The 24,324-nt window shown below is 44.0% G+C and overlaps 1 protein-coding gene across 1 annotated transcript; it reads left to right on the top strand.

Annotated features, from left to right (window-relative positions):
* The first annotated feature begins 19,074 nt into the window (after nucleotides 1-19,074).
* LOC125510813 (uncharacterized) lies at nucleotides 19,075-20,444 on the top strand. The gene has a single exon (XM_048676077.2). It carries the CDS (start codon nucleotides 19,159-19,161, stop codon nucleotides 20,020-20,022), a length of 864 nt encoding a protein of 287 aa, XP_048532034.2. The 5' UTR covers nucleotides 19,075-19,158; the 3' UTR covers nucleotides 20,023-20,444.
* Nucleotides 20,445-24,324: the final 3,880 nt, after the last annotated feature.

The following is a 24,324-nucleotide window of genomic DNA, read 5'->3' on the forward strand; positions in this document are numbered from 1 at the left end:
GATGGAGATCACAAGCACAAGATGATGATGGCCATATCATATCACTTATATTGATTGCATGTGATGTTTATCCTTTTATGCATCTTATCTTGTTTTGATTGACGGTAGCATTATAAGATGATCTCTCACTAAATTATCAAGAAGTGTTCTCCCTGAGCATGCACCGTTGCGAAAGTTCTTCGTGCTGAGACACCACGTGATGATCGGGTGTGATAGGTTCTACGTTCAAATACAACGGGTGCAAAACAGTTGCACACGCGGAATACTCAGGTTATACTTGACGAGCCAAGCATATACAGATATGGCCTCGGAACACGGAGACCGAAAGGTCGAGCGTGAATCATATAGTAGATATGATCAACATAATGATGTTCACCAATGAAACTACTCCATCTCACGTGATGATCGGACATGGTTTAGTTGATTTGGATCACGTAATCACCTAGAGGATTAGAGGGATGTTTATCTGAGTGGGAGTTCTTAAGTAATATGATTAATTGAACTTAAATTTATCATGAACTTAGTCCTGGTAGTATTTTGCAAATTATGTTGTAGATAAATAGCTTGCGTTGTTGCTTTCATATGTTTATTTTGATATGTTCCTAGAGAAAAAATTGTGTTGAAAGATGTTAGTAGCAATGATGCGGATTGGATCCGTGATCTGAGGTTTATCCTCATTGCTGCACAGAAGAATTATGTCCTTGATGCACCGCTAGGTGACGGACCTATTGCAGGAGCAGATGCAGACGTTATGAACATTTGGCTAGCTCAATATGATGACTACTTGATAGTTTAGTGTACCATGCTTAACGGCTTAGAATAGGGACTTCAAAGACGTTTTGAACGTCATGGAGCATATGAGATGTTCCAGGAGTTGAAGTTAATATTTCAAGCAAATACCCGAGTTGAGAGATATGAAGTCTCCAACAAGTTCTATAGCTAGAAGATGGAGGAGAATCGCTCAATTAGTGAGCATGTGCTCAGATTGTCTGAGTACTACAATCGCTTGAATCAAGTGGGAGTTAATCTTCCAGATAAGATAGTGATTGACAGAATTCTCTAGTCACCATCACCAAGTTAGTAGAAACTTCATGATGAACTATGATATGCAAGGGATAACGGAAACGATTCCCAAGCTCTTTGTAATGCGGAAATTGACGAAGGTAGAAATCGAGAAAACATCAAGTGTTGATGGTAGACAAGACCACTAGTTTCAAGAAAAGGGCAGAGGGAAGAAAAGGAACTTCAAGAAGAACGGCAAGCAAGTTGCTGCTCAAGTGAAGAATCCCAAGTCTGGTCCTAAGCCTGAGACTAAGTGTTTCTACTGCAAAGGGACTGGTCACTGGAAGCGGAACTACCTCAAGTGATTGCCAGATAAGAAGGATGGCAAAGTGAACATAAGTATATTTGATATACATGTTATTGATGTGTACTTTACTAGTGTTTATAGCAAACCCCTCAATATTTGATACTAGTTCAGTTGCTAAGATTAGTAACTCGAAACGGGAGTTGCAGAATAAACAGAGACTAGTTAAGGGTGAAATGACGATGTGTGTTGGAAGTGGTTCCAAGATTCATATGATCATCATCGCACACTCCCTATACTTTCGGGATTAGTGTTAAACCTGAATAAGTGTTATTTGGTGTTTGCGTTAAGCATGAATATGATTTGATCATGTTTATTGTAATACGGTTATTCATTTAAGTAAGAGAATAAATTGTTGTTCTGTTTACATGAATAAAACCTTATATGGCTACACACCCAATGAAAATAGTTCGTTGGATCTCGATCGTAGTGATACACATAATCATAATATTGAAACCAAAAGATGCAAAGTTAATAATGATAGTGCAACTTATTTGTGGCACTTCCGCTTAGGTCATATTGGTGTAAAGCGCATGAAGAAACTCCATGCTGACGGGCTTTTGGAATCACTTGATTATGAATCAGTTGATGCTTGCGAACCATGCCTCATGGGCAAGATGACTAAGACTCTGTTCTTCGGAACAATGGAGCGAGCAACGGATTTGTTGGAAATCATACATACTGATGTATGTGGTCCGATAAATATTGAGGCTCGCGACAAGTATCATTATTTTCTGATCTTCACAGATGATTTGAGCAAATATGAGTATATCTACTTGATGAAACATAAGTCTGAAACATTTGAAAAGTTCAAAGAATGTCAGAGTGAAGTGATAAATCATCGTAACAAGAAAATAAAGTTTCTACGATCTGATCGTAGAGAAGAGTATTTGAGTTACGAGTTTGGCCTTCAGTTAAAAACAATGTGAAATAGTTTCACTACTCATGCCACCTGGAACACCACAATGTAATGGTGTGTCCGAACGTCATAACCGTACTTTATTGGATATAGTGCAATCTATGACGTATCTTACCGATCTACCACTATCGTTTTGGGGTTATGCATTAGAGACAGCTGCATTCACATTAAATAGGGCACCATCTAAGTCCGTTGAGACGACACAATCTGAACTGTGGTTTGACAAGAAACCAAAGTTGTCGTTTCTTAAAGTTTGGGACTGCGATGCTTATATGAAAAAGTTTCAACATGATAAGCTCGAACCCAAATCGGAGAAGTAAATCTTCATAGGATATCCAAAGGAAACTATTGGATACACCTTATATCACAGATCCGAAGGCAAGACTTTTGTTGCTAAATTCGGAAACTTTCTAGAGAAGGAGTTTCTTTCGAAAGAAGTGAATGGGAGGAAAGTAGAAAAACTTGATAAGGTAATTGTACCTTCTCCCTTATTGGAAAGTAGTTCATCACAGAAATCTGTTCCTGTGGCTACTACACCAATTAGTGAGGAAGCTAATGATGATGATCATGTAACTTCAGATCAAGTTACTACCGAATCTCGCAGGTAAACCAGAGTGAGATCCACACCAGAGTGGTACGGTAATCCTGTTCTGGAAGTCATGTTACTAGACCATGACGAACTTGCGAACTATGAGGAAGTGATGATGAGCCCAGATTCTACAAAATGGCTTGAGGCCATGAAATCTGAGATGGGATCCATGTATGAGAACAAAGTATAGACTTTGGTTGACTTGCCCGATGATCGGCAAGCCATAGAAAATAAATGGATCTTCAAGAGGAAGACGGACGCTGATAGTAGTGTTACTATCTACAAATCTAGAATTGTCGCAAAAGATTTTCGACAAGTTCAAGGTGTTGACTACGATGAGATTTTCTCACTCGTATCTATGCTTAAGTCTGTCCGAATCATGTTAGCAATTGCCGCATTTTATGAAATCTGGCAAATGGATAAACAAAACTGCATTCCTTAATGGATTTACTAAAGAAGAGTTGTATACGATGCAATTAGAAGGTTTTGTCGATCCTAAAGGTGTTAACTAAATATGAAAGCTCCAGCGATCCATCTATGGACTGGTGCAAGCATCTCGGAGTTGGAATATACGCTTTGATAAGTTGATCAAAGCATATAGTTTTATACAGACTTGCGGTGAAGCCTGTATTTACAAGAAAAGTGAGTGGGAGCACTACAACATTTCCGATAAGTATATGTGATTGACATATTGTTGATCGGAAATAATGTAGAATTATTCTGTAAAGCATAAAGGAGTGTTTGAAAGGAGTTTTTCAAAGAAAAACTTCGGTGAAGCTGCTTACATATTGAGCTTCAAGATCTATAGAGATAGATCAAGACGCTTGATAAGTTTTTTCGATGAGTACATACCTTGACAAGATTTTAAAATAGTTCAAAATGGAGCAGTTAAAGAAAGAGTTCTTGCCTGTGTTACAAGGTGTGAAGTTGAGTAAGACTCAAAGCCCGACCACGGCAGAAGATAGAAAGAGAATGAAAGTCATTCCCTATGCCTTGGCCATAGGTTCTATAAAGTATGTCATGCTGTATACCAGATCTATTGTATACCCTGCACTGATTTGGCAAGGGAGTACAATAGTGATCTAGGAGTAGATCACTGGACAGCGGTCAGAATTATCCTTAGTAAAATAAGGATATGTTTCTCGATTATGGACGTGACAAAAAGGGTTCGTCGTAAACGGTTACGTCGATGCAAGTTTTTGACACTGATCCAGATGATTCTAAGTCTCAATCTGGATACATATTGAAAGTGGGAGCAATTAGCTAGAGTAGCTCCGTGCAGAGCATTGTAGACATAGAATTTTGCAAAATACATACGGATGTGAATTTGGCAGGCCCGTTGACTAAGATTCTCTCACAAGCAAAACATAATCACACCTTAGTACTCTTTGGGTGTTAATCACATAGCGATGTGAACTAGATTACCGAATCTAGTAAACCCTTTGGGTGTTGGTCACATGACGATGTGAACTATGGGTGTTAATCACATGATGATATGAACTATCGATGTTAATCACATGGTGATGTGATCTAGATTATTGACTCTAGTGCAAGTGGGAGACTGAAGGAAATATGCCCTAGAGGCAATAATAAAGTTATTATTTATTTCCTTATAATCATGATAAATGTTTATTATTCATGCTAGAATTGTATTAACCGGAAACATAATACATGTGTGAATACATAGACAAACAAAGTGTCACTAGTATGCCTCTACTTGACTAGCTCGTTAATCAAAGATGGTTATGTTTCCTAACCATGAACAATGAGTTGTTATTTGATTAACGGGATCACAACATTAAGAGAATGATCTGATTGACATGACCCATTCCATTAGCTTAGCACCCGATCGTTTAGTATGTTGCTATTGCTTTCTTCATGACTTATACATGTTCCTATAACTATGAGATTATGCAACTCCCGTTTGCCGGAGGAACACTTTGGGTGCTACCAAACATCACAACGTAATTGGGTGATTATAAAGGAGCATTACAGGTGTCTCCAAAGGTAGATGTTGGGTTGGCGTATTTCGAGATTAGGTTTTGTCACTCCGATTGTCGGAGAGGTATCTCTGGGCCCTCTCGGTAATGCACATCACTTAAGCCTTGCAAGCATTGCAACTAAATGAGTTAGTTGCGGGATGATGTATTATAGAACGAGTAAAGAGACTTGCCGGTAACGAGATTGAACTAGGTACTGGAATACCGACGATTGAATCTCAGGCAAGTAACATACCGATGACAAAGGGAACAACATATGTTGTTATGCGGTCTGACCGATAAAGATCTTCGTAGAATATGTAGGAGCCAATATGGGCATCCAGGTCCCGCTATTGGTTATTGACCGAAGACGTGTCTCGGTCATGTCTACATTGTTCTCGAACCCGTAGGGTCCGCATGCTTAAGGTTACGATGACAGTTATATTATGAGTTTATGCATTTTGATGTACCGAAGGTTGTTCGGAGTCCCGGATGTGATCACGGACATGACGAGGAGTCTCGAAATGGCCGAGACGTAAAGATTGATATATTGGAAGCCTATGTTTGGATATCGGAAGTGTTCCGGGTGAAATCGGGATTTTACCGGAGTACCGGGAAGGTTACCGGAACCCCCCGGGAGCTAAATGGGCCATGATGGGCCTTAGTGGAAAAGAGAAGAGGCAGCCCTACATGGGCTGTGCGCCTCCCCCTTCCCCTAGTCCTATTAGGACTAGGAGAGGTGGCCGGCCCCCTGTCTCTCTTTTCCCCCTCCGCGAATCCTATTCCAACTAGGATTGGGGGGGGGGGGGAATCCTACTCCCAGAGGGAGTAGGACTCTCCTGGCGCGCCACACCTTGGCCGGCCAGCCTCCCCCCTCTAGTCCTTTATATACTGAGGCAGAGGCACCCTAGAACACACAAGTTGATCCACGTGATCTATTCCTTAGCCGTGTGCGGTGCCCCCAGCCACCATATTCCTCAATAATACTGTAGCGGAGTTTAGGCGAAGCCCTGCTGCTGTAGTGCATCAAGATCGTCACCACGCCATCGTGCTGACGGAACTCTTCCCCGGCACTTTGCTGGATCGGAGTCCGGGGATCGTCATCGAGCTGAACGTGTGCTCGAACTCGGAGGTGCCGTAGTTTCGGTGCTTGATCGGTTGGATCGTGAAGACGTACGACTACTTCCTCTACGTTGTGTCAACGCTTCCACAGTCGGTCTGTGTGGGTACGTAGACAACACTCTCCCCTCTCGTTGCTATGCATCACATGATCTTGCGTGTGCGTAGGAATTTTTTTGAAATTACTACGAAACCCAACACATATCACATCACAACATGCCCTGCAAAAACAAGTTAGACGTCCTCTACTTTGTTGTTGCAAGTTTTACGTGGCTGCTACGGGCTTAAGCAAGAACCAATCTTACCTACGCATCAAAACCACAACGATAGTTTGTCAAGTTGATGCTGTTTTAACCTTCGCAAGGACCGGGCGTAGCCACACTCGGTTCAACTAAAGTTGGAGAAACTGTCACCCGCAAGCCACCTATGTGCAAAGCACATCGGGAGAACCGGTCTCGCGTAAGCGTACGCGTAATGTCGGTCCGGGCCGCTTCGTCCAACAATACCGCCGAACCAAAGTATGACATGCTGGTAAGCAGTATGACTTATATCGCCCACAACTCACTTGTGTTCTACTCGTGCATATAACATCAACACATAAAACCTAGGCTCGGATGCCACTGTTGGGGAACGTAGTAATTTCAAAAAAAATTCTACGCACACGCAAGATCATGGTGATGCATAGCAACGAGAGGGGAGAGTGTGATCTACGTACCCTTGTAGATCGACAACGGAAGCGTTTGGTTGATGTAGTCGTACGTCTCCACGGCCCGACCGATCAAGCACCGAAACTACGGCACCTCCGAGTTCTAGCACACGTTCAGCTCGATGACGATCCCCGGACTCCGATCCAGCAAAGTGTCGGGGAAGAGTTCCATCAGCACGACGGCGTGGTGACGATCTTGATGCACTACTGACGCAGGGCTTCGCCTAAGCACCGCTACAATATTATCGAGGACTATGGTGGAAGGGGGCGCCGCACACGGCTAAGAATATGATCACGTGGATCAACTTGTGTGTCTATGGGGTGCCCCCTGCCCCCGTATATAAAGGAGTGAAGGAGGGGAGGGCCGGCCCTCTCTATGGCGCGCCCTAGGGGAGTCCTACTCCCACCGGGAGTAGGATTCCCCCTTTCCTAGTCCAACTTTTTTTTGAGACAAACCAAGCTTTATTCATTCATAAGCCACATAGTGTGGGATACAATTTGGGTTATGGGATTAGCCATACCAGACATGGCGTCCCAGCCCTAACGAAAGAGAATGCTTGGCTAACTTATGAGCTTCTAGGTTCACTTTATGACTCTCAAAAGTAAAATTACACTGAAATAAACTAGAATAGGCCTTGATCTCAGAAATGATTGCTCCATACACTCCTTTTGATGAAGTATTGATATCATTCACCACCTTCTTAGCATCCGAAGCAATGACCACTTGGTGTAGATTTAGATCCTGCGCCAATGCAAGGGCTTCTCTGCATGCAATGGCTTCAAGGGCGGCTGGATCATCTACTCCGCTCACAACCAGTGAGGAGCTGCCCAGGTAGGTACCGCGATCGTCTCGGCAAACTGCCGCGGCAGCACCACCTCTTCCTCTCCGCACTCCTGCATCGATGTGTACCTTTGCAAAACCTGCTGGAGGCGCTTTGGGTCGTAGCGTACGGGCCCCAACTAATCCATTTGGCTGTCTCGGCTGTGGTGCCTTTTCCTTGATCATCTCGAGCTCACTTATAAATCTGGCGGCGAAAGCATGGATTGATTGAGGGCTTTGGAAAACTCCCTCATGAATTGCTTTCCTCCTTGCTGACCATAGTGCCCATAATGTTACTGACAAAGTGACAAAGAGATTATGTGGAAGTTCCTCCATCATGTTAAACAGCCAACACTTAGCATTAAGCTCAGCTGCTGTTGACATTTTATGTACGAGGTCCTCATCCGCCAATGCCCAAGTGCACCGTGACATATTGCAGTCCAGCAAGGAGTGTCTCCATGAATCTGGCGCGCCACACAGGCCGCATGTAGAGGTATCTGACATGTGTCTGTGAGCTCGAACATCCTCCATTGGCAATGATTTCTTTGACAATCTCCACAAAAACATTCTGACCTTCCCTGGTACCGCAGTTTTCCATAGGTAAGTCCATGCCTTTTGTTCTCCATTATCGCTGGAGGAGCCAGCGTCTCCATTAAGCCAAGCTTCTCGTCGGGTTTTTGTATCCACCAGCATGTTATAGGCAGATTTGACAGAGAACGTCCCACGTTGCTCAAAGTGCCATCCCCAGAAGTCTGACATATTCCGAGTACACAAGGGGATTGATAGAATAACCCTCGCATCCATAGGCATGAAGATTTGTTCCACCATGTGCCTATTCCATGTTGCAGTTGTGGGATTAATTAGCTCCGAAACTAGCTCCGGAGGGTTTTGAATTAAACATCCATATGGCTTCAGCATCTCACTCCTAGGGAGCCAATTATCCTCCCAAATTCTGGTAGACTGTCCATTGCCTATCCTCTTTATAATACCTTGCTTCATAACATCCCTGCCTTCAATAATGGCTCTCCAAATTTGGCTAGGATGACCTCCCAAGTCGGCCTCAAGGATAGAACAGTGGGGAAAGTATATGCTCTTCAACAACCTAGCTTTTAGTGAGTCGGGAGATTCCAACAAGCGCCAGGCCTGTTTAGCTAGCATGGCTAGGTTAAATAACTAAAAATCCTTAAAACCGAGGCCACCCATACCTTTCGGTTTCGTCATAGCTTCCCAGGACACCCAGTGTGGTTTACGTTTTCCTTCCTTGCTCCCCCACCAAAATTTGCGTATCAACATATTTAAGTGCTCACATAGTCCTCTAGGCAACTTAAAACACGACATGGAGAAGACAGGCACAGCTTGAGCGACGGATTTTACTAACACTTCCTTCCCAGCAGTTGACAGAGTCATCTCAATCCAACCCTGCACCTTGCTCCAAAGACGGTCCTTAAGATATTTGAAGGCCCCGTTTTTTGAGCTCCCTATATCTGAGGGCATCCCCAAATATTTCTCATTCAAAGTTTCATTTGGCACATTAAGCAAGGTCTTGATCTCCTGCCTAACACTTTCAGGCACCCCTTTGCTGAAATATATAGTTGATTTTGCATGATTTATTCGCTGGCCTGTGGCCTGACTGTATATGTCCAGAACCTGGTTTACCTCAGTAGCTCCCACACCGTTTGCCTTAAAGAACAGCAGGCTGTCATCTGCAAATAGGAGGTGGGTCCTTCCATGTAGTAGGAGTAGGAAACAAGGAAGGGGCGCAGCCCCTCCCCCTTGTCCAATTCGGACTAGGCCTTGGGAGGGCGCGCGGCCTGCCCTAGGCAGCCCCTCTCTCTTTCCCGTATGGCCCAATAAGGCCCAATACTTCTCCCGGCGAATTCCCGTAACTCTCCGGTACTCCGAAAAATACTCGAATCACTCGGAACCTTTCCGATGTCCAAATATAGTCATCCAATATATCGATTTTTACGTCTCAAACATTTCGAGACTCCTCATCATGTCCCCGATCTCATCCGGGACTCCGAACTCCTTCGGTACATCAAAAATCATAAACTCATAATATAACTGTCATCGAAACCTTAAGCGTGCGGACCCTACGGGTTCGAGAACAATGTAGACATGACCGAGACACGTCTCCGGTCAATAACCAATAGCGGAACCTTGATGCTCATATTGGCTCCTACATATTCTACGAAGATCTTTATCGGTCAGACCGCATAACAACATACGTTGTTCCCTTTGTCATCGGTATGTTACTTGCCCGAGATTCGATCGTCGGTATCCAATACCTAGTTCAATCTCGTTACCGGCAAGTCTCTTTACTCGTTCCGTAATACATCATCTCGCAACTAACTCATTAGCTGCAATGCTTGCAAGGCTTAAGTGATGTGCATTACCGAGAGGGCCCAAAGATACCTCTCCGACAATCGGAGTGACAAATCCTAATCTCGAAATACGCCAACCCAACATGTACCTTTGGAGACACCTGTAGAGCTCCTTTATAATCACCCAGTTACGTTGTGACATTTGGTAGCACACAAAGTGTTCCTCCGGCAAACGGGAGTTGCATAATCTCATAGTCATAGGAACATGTATAAGTCATGAAGAAAGCAATAGCAACATACTAAACGATCGGGTGCTAAGCTAACGGAATGGGTCATGTCAATCACATCATTCTCCTAATGATGTGATCCCGTTAATCAAATGACAACCCATGTCAATGGCTGGGAAACTTAACCATCTTTGATCAACGAGCTAGTCAAGTAGAGGCATACTAGTGACACTCTGTTTGTCTATGTATTCACACATGTATTATGTTTCCGGTTAATACAATTCTAGCATGAATAATAAACATTTATCATGATATAAGGAAATAAATAATAACTTTATTATTGCCTCTAGGGCATATTTCCTTCAAGATCAAGACGCTTAATTGGACTTTCACAAAGCACATCCTTGATAAAAGTTTTGAAGAAGTTCAAAATGGATCAAGAAAAGAAAGGGTTCTTGCCTGTGTTACAAGGTGTGAAGTTCAGTCAGACTCAATGCCCGACCACTGCAGAAGACAGAGAGAAAATGAAAGTCATTCCCTATGCTTCAGCCATAGGTTCTATCATGTATGCAATGCTGTGTACCAGACCTGATGTGTGCCTTGCTATTTGTTTAGTAGGGAGGTACCAAAGTAATCCAGGAGTGGATCACTGCACAGCGGTCCAGAACATTCTGAAATACTTGAAATGGACTAAGGATATGTTTCTCATATATATATGGAGGTGACAAAGAGCTCGTCGTAAACGGTTACGTCGATGCAAGCTTTGACACTTATCCGGATGACTCTAAGTCACAAACCGGATACGTGTTTTTATTAAATGGTGGAGTTGTTAGTTGGTGCAGTTCCAAGCAGAGCGTCGTGGCGGGATGTACGTGTGAAGCGGAATACATAGCTGCTTCGGAAGCAGCAAATGAAGGAGTATGGATGAAGGAGTTCATATCCAATCTAGGTGTAATACCTGGTGCATCAGGTCCAATGAAAATCTTTTGTGACAATACTGGTGCAATTGCCTTGGCAAAGGAATCCAGATTTCACAAGAGAATCAAGCACATCAAGAGATGCTTCAATTCCATCTGCGATCAAGTCAAGGAGGGAGACATAGAGATTTGCAAGATACATACAGATCTGAATGTTGAAGACTCGTTGATTAAGCCTCTCTCACGAGCAAAACATAATCAGCACCAAGATTCCATGGGTGTTAGAATCATTACAATGTAATCTAGATTATTGACTCTAGTGAAAGTGGGAGACTGAAGGAAATATGCCCTAGAGGCAATAATAAAGTTGTTATTTATATTTCCTTATATCATGATAAATGTTTATTATTCATGCTAGAATTTTATTAACCGGAAACTTAGTACATGTGTGAATACATAGACAAACAGAATGTCACTAGTATGCCTCTACTTGACTAGCTCGTTGAATCAATGATGGTTATGTTTCCTAACCATAGACATGAGTTGTCATTTGATTAACAAGATCACATCATTAGAGAATGATGTGATTGACTTGACCCATCCGTTAGCTTAGCACGATGATCGTTTAGTTTGTTGCTATTGCTTTCTCCATAACTTATACATGTTCCTATGTCTGTGAGATTATGCAACTCCCGAATACTGGAGGAACACTTAGTGTGCTATGGAACGTCACAATGTAACTGGGTGACTATAAATATGCTCTACAGGTGTCTCCAATGGTGTTTGTTGAGTTGGCATAGATCGAGATTAGGATTTGTCACTCCGAGTATCGGAGAGGTGTCTCTGGGCCATCTCGGTAATGCATATCACTATAAGCCTTGCAAGCAATGTGACTAATGAGTTAGTTGCGAGATGATGCATTACGGAACGAGTAAAGACTTGCCGGTAACAAGATTGAACTAGGTATTGAGATACCGATGATCGAATCTCAGGCAAGTAACATACCGATGACAAAGGGAACAACATATATCGTTATGCGGTTTGACCGATAAAGATCTTTGTAGAATATGTGGGAGCCAATATGAAAATCCAGGTTCCGCTATTGGTTATTGACTAGAGACATGTCTCGGTCATGTCTACATAGTTCTCGAACCCGTAGGGTCTACACGCTTAACGTTCGGTGACGATCGGTATTATGAGTTTATGTGTTTTGATGTACCGAAGGTAGTTCGGAGTCCCAGATATGATCACGGATATGACGAGGAGTCTCAAAATGGTCGAGACATAAAGATTGATATATTGGATGACTATATTCGGACACCAGATGAGTTCCGGGGGTCATCGGATAATTATCGGAGTGCCGGGGGGTTATCGGAATCCCCGGGGGAACTAATGGGCCACATGGGCCTTAGTGGAGAGAGATAGGGCCGGCCAAGGCAGGGCTGTGCGCCCCCTCCCCTCTGGTCCGAATTGGACTAGGGAAGGGGGGGGCGCCCCCCTTTCCTTCTCTTCTCTCCCTCTCCTTCCTTCCCCCTAGTAGGACTAGGAAAGGGGAGTCCTACTCCTACTAGGAGGACTCCTCCTCTCCTGGCGTGCCCCCAAGGGTCGGCCGGCCCCCTAGGACACACAAGTTGATCATTGATCTCTTAGCCGTGTGTGGTGCCCCCCTCCATCGTAATCCACCTCGGTCATATCGTCGTAGTGCTTAGGTGAAGCCCTGCGTCGGTAGCTTCATCATCACCGTCATCACGCCGTCGTGCTGATGAAGCTCTCCCTCAACACTCAGCTGGATCGAGAGTTCGTGGGATGTCACCGAGCCGAACGTGCGCAGATCGTGGAGGTGTCGTACTTTCGGTACTAGGATCGGTCGGATCGTGAAGACGTATGACTACATCAACCGCGTTGTCATAACGCTTCCGCTTACGGTCTACGAGGGTACGTGGACAACACTCTTCCCCTCTCGTTGCTATGCATCACCATGATAAATCTTGCGTGTGTGTAGGATTTTTTTTGAAATTACTGCATTCCACGACAAGACCAAACCCACCTGAAATTCCACCAAATCGCCTCCTACCTAGCCGGACCTGCCTTTTTCTCCTCCTCTCTTCTCCCGTGTTCGCCCACCCCTCATTAGCTCCGCCGCTGACCCGGCCTCACAACGCTGCCACTACCATCAAAAAACTTCTCCCCGCCATTCTCACCGCACTGTCCACCGCCGCGGTGTGTCCCGCTTTTCACGTCATACACCTTGCCTTCTATGTGTTCGAAAAATGCCCGAGCAAGTTTTTTTGGATTCTTTTGTAGGCAAAATGATGGATTCATCAAGTTTCAGACAATGAGTATCAAGACATGGAGCTTGATGAATTCATTCAAAAAGAGTTCTTCGATTCGCTCGATTTGGACAATGAAGATGCTGACTTGATGATGATGATGATCAGTTTCCAGGAGGAAATGGAGAAGAAAGTGGAGCAAATTAGTGGAGCACATTGTGAACTTCAAGGGTTCGGTCAAAGGGAGGAGAGTTCTAAACCGGGATAGGGTCACTGGCGCACGGTAGCTCTACAAGGACTAGTTCTAGCCTGGACCAACATTGCTTGATACATTTTTTATCGACGCTCCATATGCGCAAACCCTTTTTCTTGCAGGTGGAGGGAGTAGAAGCACATCAGTCCCTACTTTAGGCTCAAGAGAGATTGTTGGGGACAACTGTCATTCTCTCCTTTGTAGAAATGAAAGGCTGCTTTAGGATGCTTGCATTAGGTATCGTCGTCGATGTCGTTGGTGAGATGGTCTGGATAGGGGAGAGCACATACCTTGATACCACTTCGAGATTTTCCTATGTGGTGGTGAAGGTGTTTGGAGCAGGGTGTATGAGAGAACCCACTATGCAAGATACAGAAATGCTGATGGCTATTGAAAAATGAGAAGTTTTTCAGGTATGCTCAGTTGAGTCGATTGCATGCATTGACAATAGAATAACTACCCCAAAGGGTTGGGAGGGGTGTACCAATGCCACACCAGAAATGCCATCATATACTAGAAGCAGTGGCATCAAGGGACCTGTGGGTTTGGCATGCATTTTTTGGTATGCCTATGAGAACGACACTACAAATTTAGAACCTATGAGAACAAAATGAGAGAACGAGGGTATATTAATTTCTTTTGTTTTATTTTCATGATGGGTACAACGTGTATGTGACATGACCCATATTGTAGTTACCTAGGTGTACTTCGAACCAAGATAACGGTTAAAGGCTTTTGAGCAGAAAACATAGGATGATACAAAGGGTGCATATATTTTTATAGGGGCAAAATGAGCACCCTCGTAAACAAGCGGCAAAACTGTCTAGGGTGAGTCAACTAAGGGCATGAATGTAATTTTCCCCTTTAGTTACTATCACAGTCAGTGCAACCAGTGGCAAAGCTAGCCCAATGGGTCAGGGCGTTCCAACAATAATGAAATTATCTATATGCATCCATTTGTTTTTATTTATGCCCCTAAGTGCAACCCATGCCATTTATCTCATGGTAAAACAATGAATGACTACCAACCTTTGTGTCCATCAATAGCGAATTTTTGGTCATTGCCCCTTTATATACAACACCGCAACTTCATTCGAGCAGATTACAAACATTCCTATCTCCATTTGATCTCAAGACGTTGGTAGACTTTTCTTCTTAATATTGCCAACAATAGCTTAGTACATCAAATAGGAGATAGTCACATACACGCATCGAGAGGTTGAGAGAAGAAACAATGCAAAGGTTAGAATTCCTCCCAAAAAAATGCAAAGGATGGAACCTATGGGAACGGAAGACATCAGGAATAGCCGTGGTGGAACATTTCCACCTCAAAGAGCCCTAAGAGAAGCATAAGATTTTAGATCTTCATGAGAGGGAAATGCTACATGACCCCTGTTCTCTCCGTTTTATCTACTGTACTAGCCAAGTGGTGAATGATGCAGTATAGTTTATGGATAGATCACTGTCCTCAATTTTGATCCCGAGTGTGGTAATCAGAAAAACAAATAAAGGGTGTATCCTTTTTCCATTTCCCGTGTTTCTTTCCTTTCTGATATATATATAGAAGAAAAAAAGTTTATTTTAAGAACATAGCAAGTGAAACAGCCGATGATTCGAACTCAGTGACTGGCTATATTAGTTGCGTTTGTTGTTGTTTTTTCGCGTGGCGTGCTTTTACTGTGTCTAGTTCCTTCTGCGCCGAATCCAAGCCATGCCGCTGACACAGAAATGTACCGGCACACCTGTTCGTCGTCGAAACAGACATTACTATGCTACTAAAAGAAAGAAAAAGAAAAAAAGATGACTACAGCCATGAGAACAGGGCCGTGGATTTTCTCACAAGCAGCATCACCAAAGTGTGCGTGCGTGTCTATTGGACGGATAAGACTAGCCACAATGGGAGAAACATAGGTGGTAACATCACACATATCTAGATAAAATAGATGACGTGACAAGCAATTAATGAAAAAAGATAGGTATGTGGTAACATAACTAGTTACTAGTAGTGTGAGTAACATCACATATAGCAAGGTAAGATGAGTCTATAACCTAATAAATGAAGTGTTGCATTATCCTACACATATATTACTCCCCACATATGCATGTTACTAATCTAAGTTGTGGATTTTCTCACAAGCGGCATCACCGATGTGTGCGTGCGCATCTACTGGACGGATAAGACTAGCCATAATGGGAGAAACATAGATGGTAACATCACACATATCTAGATAAAATAGATGATGTGACAAGCAATTAATGAAAAAAGATAGGCATGTGGTAACATAGCTAGTTACTAGTAGTGTGAGTAACATCACATATACCAAGGTAAGATGAGTCTATAACCTAATAAATGAAGTGTTGCATTATCCGGCTGGCCATAGTGGAGTAACATAAGTAGTGTCATGTACTTGGGACTCGCAAATATGCTTATGTGGCAAGCAATTAAAGAAGAGAGAGATGGTTATAGTAACATAGATAGATATCGTAACATAATAAATATGGTGCTACTATGTGTCATGCATGACAATAAATAAGGCTACCTATGATACTAATCTATGATACTATGCACTATAGATGTAGTAACATATACTAATAACATATGTATGTTACTAGTGTAAGTTACTCCCCACTATGACCAGACTCCCCACATGTGCATGTTACTAGTCTAAGTTGTGGATTTTCTCACAAGCAGCATCACCGCTGTGTGCTTGCGTGTCTACTGGACGGATAAGACTAGCCACAATGGAAGAAACATAGATGGTAACATCACACATATCTAGATAAAATAGATGATGTGACAAGCAATTAATGAAAAAACATAGGCATATGGTAACATACCTAGTTACTAGTAGTGTGAGTAACATCACATATACCAAGGTAAGATGAGTCTATAACCTAATAAATAAAGTGTTGCATGATCCTACACATATGTTACTCCTCACATATGTATGTTACTAGTGTAAGTTGTGAATTTTCTCACAAGCAGCATCACCGATGTGTGCATGCGCATCTGCTGGATGGATAAGACTAGCTGCAATAGGAGAAACATAGATGGTAACATCACACATATTTAAATAAAATAGATGATATGGTAAGCAATTGTTGAAAAAAGATACGCATGTGATAACATAGCTGTGAGTAACATCACATGTATCAAGATAAGATGAGTCTACAACCTAATAAATGCCCCACATATGTATGTTACTAATCTAAATTGTATACTATTTATCGTGGCTAGTCTAACAGTTGGAGAATTTTCAAAAAAGATGCATTGAACGGCTATTGGAGATGCGGGGTATCGATGCCCGTACCTCACCTCTCGCCTAAGCGAGCGTTCTACCATCTGAGCTACAACCCCGGCGATGTGCAGCTTGAAAACTTGCTTTCTTATTACTCTGTAACTCGTGGTAGAACGTACATCGGCCCCATCCATTTTTTCGATTCACGGACGAACTACTCCGCGATCACACGAGAGTACACCACAGAACCGGGCAGTACAAATGGCATGATCAAACGAGAGTACCTTAGGGTGTGTTTGGTTGGGGAACGAAGTAGAACGTAATGTCATGGTTCTATTCCACTAGAATGGGTTGCTTCCATTCCTATGTTTGGTTTGGGCAAGTAGGTGAAATGGAATGGTTCCATTTTAGTGTTCGGTTGGGGATATGGAATGGAATGCATTTTGGTTCATCTCACCTCTTGCATAAAACTAATGATGTTTCTTCTCACATATATATGCACAATTGACATTAGTCTTCATGTTTTTAACACATAATAAAGAATTTCCAAGGAAAATACTACTTATTCACTCATATACATGTTAAAAAAGTCTACCAAAATACAAGCATCCACCTATATTCATGTCAAAACACAAGGCATCCACCCATGTGAGGTCAAAAGATCTGTCAAAATACAAGTCATTTACTCAAAATTGAGCTTGCCGTGATTAGGAAAAGGAAGCTAGCAAGGGGCAAAACACAATTCTCTTCCCCGTCAGAGGTTGATGTGATTACGACAAGCTAGCAAGTAAAAATGGTCGTTACTGCCGCTGCTTGCTGTGACTGCTTGCCGCTGCTTGCCCAGCTGCAGCACGTAGCCCATGGACGGGCACTGCAAAGCATGTGCGAGGAGGCAGGGAGAGCCCAGCAGAGCAGAGATGATGGACGATGGTGCCGGGAAGCCGCGCGGAGCAGGAGGTAGTGGGAGTCGCGGGCGCGGCTCTGCCTCCCAGATCGGACGACGCCGCTGCTCTGCTTGTCAGATAGGACGTCGCCGCCGCTGATTCGCCTGTCAGATAGGACGCCGCCGCCGCTGCTCCGCCTGTCAGATAGGACGCCGCCGCCGCTGCTCTGCCTGTCAGATCGGATGCCCGCCGCTGCTCCTCCTGTTCCCGATCGGACCCGAGGATCCGGCCGCAGAGCGACAGGAGTGTGCCGGTGGTGAGACATGAGGGGAGGGTCAAGACGGGGGATTGGAGGGAGAGAAGGCAGAGTCAGGGAAGAAGGGAAGACACGAGGCGTTCCGCCTGGTTCCTCCGATTTGGAGGTACCAGCGGGTTCGGCATCTGGGGCGAATATGCCGTTCCACGGAATGACTTGGTTCCGGTTCTTGGACCGAACCAAACGCGAGAACCACCCCTGGATTTGGGACGGACCCGTTACATTCCACTCGATGATCTAAACCAAACACACCCTTAAAGGCTACAAGCAGACATCTCAGCCTGACGTGGCCCAACCGCGCCTTTGGAATTCCCGAAAAAAAACTGCGCCTTTGGAAAGCCTATCCAACTTTCAGGCCCAAATCAGAATTCGATCCAGCGCCCCACACGCCCCCTCGGCTGTACCTACAGAAGAAACCCAAAACGTCCCTTCACGTCACTAGATTGGGCGGACACTTGGTTGGACAGCGCAGGAGACATGTCCTCCTAAATTTCCCAAGCCAGCCATTCCGAATTGCAATCCAAACTCAAAAAAAAAAAAGTTATACTTCAAATGTAAAAAAACGGAAAAGCAGTGAAACTGCTGCTTCAGGAAGAGAAAGAAACCTCATACGTCTGACTAAAATTCTCCTACTCCCTCCGATTCATATTAATTCTGGCTCCCTTAGTACAACTTTAGTATAGAATTATTCCGCAAAAGAAAAAAGAGCTTTAGTACAGAATTTCGCATTTGACGACCTCTGGCCGCTACCACCATGTAGTTAAAGCAAGTACTCCCTTTGTTGCAAATTACTCGTTACAGAAATGAATGTATGTAGAACTAAAATACATCTAGATATATCCATATTTGCGACAAGTAATTCGGAACGGAGGGAGTAGCTAGTTTCAGCTAAACCTAGGTGAGGTGGCCACAAAATCATGAAATGCGACGCATAGTTTGTATCTTGCGTCCATACCACACATTGTTGATTTGTTCCAGCACCCCTTCGCCAATCACCAGCCCTCCTTCCGCGGCCAATGCGACCCATGCTAAGCCTCGGGTGGCCAACAACCGATGCTTGCAAAATGCCAAGCCGTGGGAGGCCGTCAGCTCCCCTTGCAGAAATTTAGAGCTGCGGCCAGCTCGTGGGCTAGCTATAAGATGGACATGCAGGGCTCCGTTCATTGCACCACACGCAAAGCAACGAAACAACTAGTCCAAGAGAGCAACTGAGTACGTAGCAACGCGCCCATGGCCTCCACGCCGACGAGCTTCGTGGCCGTGGCGCTCCTCATGGCCGTCATGCTCAGCACGTGCGGTGCTGCGCGCCTCCTCGCCGACATCCCGGCCTTGCCCGAACCGACGCTGCCGGCCTTGCCCCTGGTCGTTCCCACGGTCCCTGCCGTGCCAGGCGGCGTCGTGCCCACCGTGCCGGAAGTGCCGACGGTGCCGCTGCCAACAGTACCCAGCGGCGTCGTGCCAACCATCCCGACGGTTCCCACCGTGCCGGAGGTGCCGACGGTGCCCACCGTGCCAGGTGTGCCGGCGGTGCCGCTGCCAACAGTACCCGGCGGCGTGGTGCCGACCGTCCCGACTGTTCCCACCGTGCCGGAGGTGCCGACGGTGCCCACTGTGCCAGGTGTGCCGGCGGTGCCGCTGCCAACAGTACCCGGCGGCGTGGTGCCGACCGTCCCGACTGTTCCCACCGTGCCGGAGGTGCCGACGGTGCCCACTGTGCCAGGTGTGCCGGCGGTGCCGCTGCCAACAGTACCCGCTGTGCCGACCATCCCGACAGTTCCCGCCGTGCCAGGCGTGCCGACGATGCCGCTGCCGGCAGCACCCGGCGCCGTCGTGCCCACAGTGCCAACCGTGCCAGGCGTGCCAACGTTGCCTCTGCCGTCGATGCCGTCCATCCCCGGTGACCTGCCCATGGTACCAGTGCCATTACCACCGGTTCCGTCCATCCCCGGCGACCTGCCCAAGCTGCCGGTGCCTCTGCCGCCTCTGCCGTCCCTTCCCGACCTGCCCAAGGTGCCACTGCCGCCGATGCCGTCCATCCCTGGCGTGCCTAAGATACCACTGCCGTCTGTTCCGGGTGTGCCGGCCGTGCCGTAGTTCCTCCTCAGCCGACGCACTAGAGGAGTATATATACGTACGTCATGACCGTGCATGCACGGGTGTGGGTGGTCGTTGTTGCCCTACCCGATTTACGAGTGTAATATAACTTTGACTTGACAGCATTTGTTTGAGCACTACATGTACAAGTCAAAGTACGTGCAAGAGAGAGGGAAAAAAAGTGAAGTACTCTCTTGTGTGCGTGTGGTCTATTTGCAAGTGAGTGTGGTGTGGATGTATAATGTTTACCTGTCTATACTTGTCCCTTTATGTCATTAGGTGGGAGTCATTCTTTGTATAGGCTAGGGGTATTGCTCCATTTTGTACGTGTGTGCACTGTATGTTGTTTTCTTTTCACTTGTATCAATATACGCACTATTGATGCAGGTATCATAAGTTTCAAAAGCTTGCCTTTGCCTTTACGTATGTATGTCAAATTATTCTGCCGTGGTCGCCTTATCTTGTAATTGTTCTGTCATGGTTGCCTTTGTTCTGTACTCTGTGTAATAATCAATAAGAATGTTTGTGTGCAATGCAATGATGCAGAGGCTAGGGGGCTTTAACCTCATTTAAAAAAAATGTATGCATGTCAAATTCAAGAGCTTACATGGATCCAGAGGGTTTTGGATTATGTGACTCTTATCTGCGTTTGGAATTTTTTTTGTATAAATATAATTGATTCATATGTTTTATATGAGTTGTGTTAAGAATAATAACCGATGCATTCATATAGTTGATATCTTAGGTTGTTACTCCATCCGTCTCAAAAAAGAGTGTTTATTATTTCAAACACTCACATACTAAGGAGGAGTTAAGAGAGATTATTTAGGGTCCATGCAATCCCATCACATGTAGCTATAGATGCGTAAAGGGTCTCAATCTATGAATTTATGGGTGTACTGCCTATGTAATCACATCACATCATACATGTTCTAGCATAAGTACGAAATATTTCACTTCTCATATCTATGCTATACATCTTTGTCACACTTCTATCTTTGCAGAGTTGTTATTAGTGCAACTATAAACACTGGTCCAATTTCACAAATAAGAAACACCTTTGAACATCTTCTTTTTTGTGATGCCTTTGAACATTTTACACGAGCTTTCAGTTTCCATCATTATTTATTCTGAAAATACACAAATACTTCAAACCTTATTATATGTTAATTACTTGTTGCAACTAGCAAAGCTAGTGAGTAGCAACAATCTTATTGTCTAGACCCGACCATTTACGAAATTTGTCTATTGTCTAGACCCAACCATAAAAATTGTTTGACCTGCCTTCCATGCAGCTTGGCAAGCCCAAATTTTAGGCCTACTACAACCGTAAATTCTCTAATAGGAGAAACAAAATATGCAGCATTAAGATACAACCCACAAGGCCCACAACATATTGATCTGGGCATCTAGCTCGCTTCTCTCCCATACGTAGCATGGCAGCGCCCACGGCTCTTCTATGTCTCTTTGCATAATCATAGGGATGCAAGCGGAAAATAAGCTAACCACTGCTACTTTAATAACCGTGCTAATGTAAAGTCGATCGACGTGGACGGCCGCAGACTTCGTGGACGTTGTCCCGCGTGCACCCCTAGGCCTAATCTGCCTCCTTGATCCTCAATTTTCACACCGTGAAAGACTATCTAGTAATCTCAATTCCTCTATCGCCTCTCCGTGGATCTACATAAGGATGACCAATGACAATCCTATTTTGATTTGTTGTCGGCCGATCAGCCACAACCGCACAATCTTTAGTCTAATAATCCGCTGACAATGAGTGTCCGAGTCTAGGTTTGCACTCTTCAGGTTGACCTCTGGCCTTCTTGCTGCACAGGTATGCTAGTGTAAGTTTCATACTAAAATTTCTCACCTTCTTTATATTGAATTTCTCTTCCTTGATTCATTTAGGAGTGATTGACTTATTTTTTATGTGGAGAAAGATATATTTTCACCATTGTGTAATGATGTCATGATTCATCTCTTTAAGACCATAAAAGACCAAGGAGGGAAGTATAAAATGTGAGTCTCACATTACATTACATTCTAATTTAATGATATTTTTATATATGCTTCCTGTTTTGTACCATTCTTGTGAATATAGTATGTTATTTGCTTCATCCGTAGTTGCAATTGAAGCCTTAAATTCATATATTTTTCTTGGTTCATTTTTGATATATGACTTTGCTCTGTGATTACTCTAACTTGGTATGAAAATCTTTTGAATATAAAATAATATCATTGGCTTCTTGCATATTTTCATTCTTTGTACTACACGCTGCAGTTATTTATATTGCCTTGCCATGGTCATAGTCGGCTGTGAGGCAGGGCTCTTCCATTTCCCTATCTCGGAATACCCATCCATCACCGCAAACTCACCAACAAGGAGCAAAAAATTATTGAAGTGTGATTCGAAAATAAGTTCAATAGTTGGAAGGGTAAACTCGAGTCTCATAAAGGAACTTTAACTCTCATCAATCATGTTTTTTAGTGAGGGAAAACTTATTGCCTACTACCAACCCGTGCGCTTGGGGCGCCCAACACAACAATCACTAGGCCCAGGTGACAGTTTACCATAGTCAATATTTGTTGGTTCTATGCGTTTATAGTTCACAACACATTTTGAACTTGAGATTTCAAACATGTGGGGCTGATGAATTACTAGCATAACCAAAGGGGTGTTCAAAAGGCTAGATTTTATCGTTCTAGATTTTTCTGGCAATGCGATGAGCGGAAAAGGAAGTACAAGCTTGTGAAATGGGATATTTTGTGCGGGCCTAAGGATCAAGGGATTTTGTGTATTGAAAACCCGAGGAAGAAAAATAGGAGCTCACTCAACAAATGGTTGTATAAATTACTTAATGAGAGGAAGGTGTTTGGCAGGAGCTCTTACACAACAGAACCTGCATTCCAAAACGATTTCTCAAGTAGTTGCTAGGACAACTAAGTCACCGTTTTGGAAGAAATTGATGAAGGTTAAGTATTCATTTCTAATAAAGGTTATTTTATGGTTGGTGATGGCTAATCAACTAGCTTTTGGGAGGACACATGGTTGAGGGATATTCCATTAGATCTCCAATACCAAACCATATATAACATTGTGCACCGAAAAGAGGCCTCGGTGGCCTCGGTGCTTGAGGCAAACCCCTTGAATATTCAATTTCGTAGGGCTTTAATTAGTGATAGATGGACATCATGACTCCATTAGATTAATGTCGATCATTTCATCACAAACGTAAGGATGCCAATTTACCCATGGGTACCTGACCCGCATGGGTTGGGTATGGGCATATTTTTGTGCCCATGGGTAGTACCCCAACCCTACATGACTAGTCATGGATAGGGCATGGGTACAATTATGTGCCCATGGGTAATGCCCAAACCCGACCAAATGACCATATATGCATGTGATTCACATGTGTCATAAACCTAAGGCACCGAGTCTCTCTATATAAGTTGTGAAGAACTACGCATCCATACCTTAGTCATCATCTGCTCGCAAACCAAACCTCTTTGTGGAGCCAATGGATCTAGCAACTTTGCCTGGTAGGCCCGATAGGTACGGATACCCATAGCGTATGTGCACTGGCATTGATTCATACCCGATGGGCAAGGTATGCGAACGATTTTATGCCCATGTGAAACATGGGTATGGGTATGTGATTATTGTACCCGCACCATACCCTAAACATTGCCATCCTTACACAAACACCGAACATATTTTGATGGAGGTTGAATACTAATGGTGTCTTCACCATTAGGTTTCTATATGTGGACCTCATTAATTTTGGGACTATTTACCATAAACAAAATATCTAGAAAACCATGGTTCCCAACAAGAGTAAAGTGTTCATGTGGTTTTTGCAGAGGAAGGTCATTCTTATAAAGATATCTAGCCAAAGAAAACTGCCAAGGTAGCAAACAAAATGTTGCTTTTCTGATCAAGACAAAAATATTCATCATCTTACGATCCAAGTTTGGCACCCGATTCATGTTGCATATAATTTGTTACCACTAACAAGTATATTGATTTTGTGCGGAAGTTGGTTGGGTGATATCTAGCCAAAGCTCAAGCGACACCTCTGAGTGGGAGTTTGTGCCCTTCTATGGGCGATTTGAAATTGTTGCAATGATTCCATTTTTAACAGACCATCTATATCGATTTTTTTGCAGATTATCTTTGAGGCTACGGTGTTGATCCTTGTGTGAGCATTACTTCAGCGTGCGGACACTCAAGAGCATATGGCCTTTGGTTGCATCTATTTAGAAATGCTCGCATGGTAATTATTCAACAAGTTTGGTTGT

Source organism: Triticum urartu, chromosome 5A (genome assembly GCF_056163025.1).
Source record: "Triticum urartu cultivar PI428250 chromosome 5A, HENAU_Tu73, whole genome shotgun sequence".
NCBI lineage: Eukaryota > Viridiplantae > Streptophyta > Magnoliopsida > Poales > Poaceae > Triticum > Triticum urartu.